Source organism: Syzygium oleosum, unplaced genomic scaffold (assembly GCF_021117445.2).
Source record: "Syzygium oleosum isolate NSW1041296 unplaced genomic scaffold, Sole_v2.1 Sole_v2.15, whole genome shotgun sequence".
In the NCBI taxonomy this organism is placed as follows: Eukaryota; Viridiplantae; Streptophyta; class Magnoliopsida; order Myrtales; family Myrtaceae; genus Syzygium; species Syzygium oleosum.
The window spans coordinates 8,301,908-8,306,330 of NW_026607499.1; the positions used below are offsets into that span (position 1 = coordinate 8,301,908).

Here is a 4,423-nt window from a genome sequence, read left to right on the forward strand (position 1 = left end):
TGTGAAGAAGAGAAAACAAATCGTGGCGTTGTTCCTCCAAATTTCCTGCCTCCTGCTTTGACGTGGCGTTCATGCAGATGCTTTGTGTGGCCGCTGCTGCTACTTTGTCCACTACTCTTTCTCTGTCTCTCTCTCTCGGAGTCGAAAGCCTGCCTGTGCCTTGCTGCTTTGCTTTTCCCCTTGTGAGTGTTTCAACTTCTTGTGCATCTATCATTAGGGTGTTCAAATTCTATCTACGCCTGTGCTTTTATGATTCTCTCACCATCCTCGTTTCTGGGTTCTTTTTCTTCGGCTAATCCTATATACTAATCTGTGTGGCTCTCCCGTATGAAGAAATTATGATGTGAAAGTGCGCATGCTCTGTTTTGAGGCAGGTTCTTTGGTGGGCCTTCTTTTTTTAAGTTTGTCATTTATTTTCATGTTGAACGTGTGGGGGCTCGCATTCAATGTCGCTGGGTTGATACTGATCTTTACGTGTAGTTATCCAGCTGATAGCTTTGAGTGTTTTAATTGGAATAATAATTGGGGTCTTGCAACATACTTGCTTGAGAAGTTTTGATTAATCTGTTTGCTGGTCGTGTATAGAATTGTTGCTATTTCTCACAAGCAAGAGACGGATGATTTGTCATTTAGGTTCGGTGTGGAACTCAGTTCCAAAGTGCAGTACTTGTAAACTACCTAGTAATGATAGAGCGTTGATAGCTTTTGTATTTGGAAAAGCAAATGCAAGGAAGAGAGTTCCCATTGCTTTCTAACAATCCTTAAACATGAAAGATTTGTTATTCCGCTAATTAGCATGCAAAATTTTGAACTCGAACATGCAAATGTCCTGGCTTACATGAGTGCTCCACCATGGCAAGTCTAGGACGTCTGCTCCAAGTTAAATTAACCAAGTTTGTTTGCGGGGACAGATAATGTTTTAGTGTACATGGATGCTTCATTACTCTCGTACAGATTCGAGAAAGGGTTAAGGGACTAGACTGACTGGCGTTTAGAACAAACAAATCATGGAGGACGGATTGATGAGATGCAATAAAACAAAGAGCGCTGCTGTTACTGTTAACATGTGGAGGTACTCAGTTAAGTGTTATGTTTTAGCTTGTGGGAGAAGCTTGTTTTCAACATGGCTGGTGCTATGAACCTAGCATAAGTGGTCCAGCTTGAAGAAACAATCATTTGGGCCTTAAATATTTTCGGAAAGTTTACAATTGGATCTGACATTAGTCAGGTGCAAATGGTGCATTAGGTGAGCAGTTCTTTCTCTTCACCTCTTGTTGGCCGTTGTATATGGCGTACTTGTTTAAAAACCTACGAAAATACGCACTCATAGTTTGCCACATAAGGTTACTCTTGGAAAAATCAAAAGGCCACTCAGGAACAGAGAGACGTTCCATTTGCAGGGGAGTTGGAAGTGTTGGTGAATAAGACATATCGTCCAATGACATCAGCTTCGGAGCTAGTGAACACTTTAATAATCTTGGTGACAAAGCTGTTCTCCCTACTCAAGCTAATATGCCTGTTTGGAGTGAAGACTACCTTGATTATCCTTCACACCTGGATGGAGCTAACAATGGCTGCAATCTCATTGCATGTGAACATATGTTGGAAAGTGATTCTATGGATGGTTGCTCTTATAACTCTTTCATTCCGAATTTTGACTGCTATTCAGAGGGAAAGGCAGGTTTGTTTATTCGAGCATACCCTTGTTAAATGTGCTTCTTTATCTTCGTGTGCACATACTAATTGCTTGCTTCTTGCATTTTCCATGAACCACTGCCATGAATTCATGAAGTTCTAGCTGAGTGTAATATCAAATTTAAAAAGGAAATAGGAGATCGGGTGTTTTTAGCTGGACTGCTATAGAAATTATGCACCTACTGCTGCACTATGACCTGAAAATGTCGGTAAGGAGGAAGGAAGAATGAGAAAGAACAGGAACAAAGTATAGGCTCCACTTACACAGAAAACAGAGAGAGGGAATAGGAGTTCTTTTGCAGTTTCTCATTATTGATATTAGTTTGTTGTATAGAGGAAGTGTACAACTCTTTCGTTTATCATATTATTCCCATCGTCTAATTTTACTTGGATTTTGATTTTTCCTCTAATTGTTCACTATTGTAGTCACTGGTTATATAATCGAACTTAAACTTGGGCAGTTGCAATTAGTGTAGCCTGCAGAGTCATGTTGATCAGTTGCATAAGATGCTTGGATTCGAAGATAGGATTGAAAGTAGGAGAATGACCTCCTATACAGCTACAGTCTCACAATGTCTGGACTCATTTTGGGTTGAATACACTCCTGGTTTAAAAGAACATGATCAAATAGAGTTGTTTTTGCTCGTCTTTAGGATATTTTAAGTAATTTGGAGTGATCAAAAATATTTATAATTATAATATTCCTGTACATATATGTGTTTGCTAGATGATCAGTTTCTCCCTATCCTTGTATCTTTATCTTCTCTATCTTGAACAAAAATTGGTCAATTCCTTTTGTATGTTGTGTTAAAAGATTGCTTTGTCATCCAGTTCTTCATGTACAAATCTATCTTCTCTTTCCTTCTCCTTTCAAGATGATAGTTATTCTGTTCTGCAGCTGGAAGTAAATTTACTAGCAATGCAGATGGAGTTGGAAAATCTTGTGTGAGAGAGGAAAGAACTCGAGGAGCGTTACCGTAAAGCAGTCAAAGAACGGAAAATGTTGGAATTCATTTTATCTGAACTTGAAGACGAGCGTGAGAAGACCATGGCAAGACTTGAAGTGTTAGAGGACGAGGTTTGTTTCCTTTTCAATGTTGAAGCAATTGGCCTGATTGTTCTTCCATAATAAATCTTGTTATCTGGCTTTGATTTCTTTTGTAAGTTCTCAATCACTGGTTGTGCCGTTAATTTATGAACTATGGGAAGTGGCAACATGCTGGTTGCACATATACATATATGAATGTACCTAAGAATCCTAGTAGAATCTCTCTTATGCAAGAGCCAAGAGCGGTTCCCTAGAATTTGTGAAATATAATGAGATTTGCTGGAGGTGTCCAAATGACAGGATAGACTTATGAATGTGTGGGTGCGCCCTGCCCAATGCATGTGGATTCGGCGAATTGCATTGCATCCGAGAGGATTGGTCAAGCCTGTGTTATATGAAATAATGAAGTCGATAGGGTTGAAATATTTTCTGGGATCTTGGTTTTGTCTGAGTGTTTACCAGATTCTATGCAGTTGTATAAGAATTTTGTTTCCGGAACTGGTTGATTGGTGCTAATAGAGAGTTTTCTTTTTTGGAAGATACATGCTCTTCTTGTAAATCACTTCTATTTGTCCTCTATACTACGACCTATATTTCAATATGTGCTTCTTGACAATCTTAATCGGGTTTCTTTTCGACAGCTTCCATGTATGAAAACTGAAAATCTTCGGTTAAAGGAAATTCAGGGCAAGGAACTTTGGAACTTTAGAGTTCAGGCAGAATCTGGAAATGGCCTAAACAGCCGCAGAGGTGACAACTACGGTGTTCCTCATGATACCCCGCCATCAAAATCCAGCTACAATGGAAGCAGTGCATTCTTTCGGGAGCTTTTGATGCACCAAGATTCATGGGAAGGGGACAGGAAAAGCATAGACTCACTGCTCAACGTACTAAGCAGTACGAGTCCCGACTGCTTTATTTCGCCCGATATGGAAATGAACAGGGCTCTCGCCCAGCAGAGGGAAGTTGCATTGAAGCGGAGTCTCTTCAGTTCGGTGTTATCTTTTATGGTCGGCATGACAATTTGGGAAGCTGGAGACCCGTGCATGCCGCTCGTGATGGCGCTCTTCACTGTTGTTGGCGCGCATGTCACTGGTGAGTGTGGTTCAGCTTTTCTCCACTATAAAAAACAAACCTGCTTCTGATGCAGTTGCTCTCTTGAGCTTGAACTGGTTCATACTCGGCGCGCTTTCTTATCCGACTCTTCCAAGGTTTGCTCGAATTTTAGTCCCCGCAATTGTGAGTATGTTGGACCGGACAATAAGGTGGCTTGGTGCTTCTTCCCAATAGCTAAAGTACGTGTTTTAAGAGTATTTTGTGCATTTTGGAGAAGCTTTACTTTTGTTCCTGTTTGCTTCCCTTGACAGTCGCTATATACAAGATGATCTTGTAACGCGGTAAAGAAACAGGTTTTCAACATTTTATATGTACTTTAGTATCTGTAAATGTGGTCAGTTGGTTGTGTTAGCATATCAACATATCTCCTTTCCGGATTACAGAATCAGTCCTTTGCTATTTAACGCTGTTATTCTCTATTATGATGAAGTCTCTTTTTAGATCTAAAAACTCCTTATCTTTCTGCACAGTCTCATTCAAAATCATTTTTACGGTGTTTTACTACCCTTAACCTGACACTCCATCTCATACTCATTTCTCCTTGTTGAAGCACTTAGAGGCTTT

General features: G+C 40.1%; 1 protein-coding gene across 1 annotated transcript; it reads left to right on the forward strand.

Annotated features, from left to right (window-relative positions):
• Positions 1-1,570: 1,570 nt before the first annotated feature.
• Positions 1,571-4,178, forward strand: LOC115675646 (uncharacterized). Its single transcript, XM_056318211.1, is given in 4 exon segments — positions 1,571-1,681; positions 2,594-2,812; positions 3,385-3,825; positions 3,827-4,178. Coding segments are annotated over 4 exon segments (978 nt in total). The 3' UTR covers positions 4,034-4,178.
• Positions 4,179-4,423: the final 245 nt, after the last annotated feature.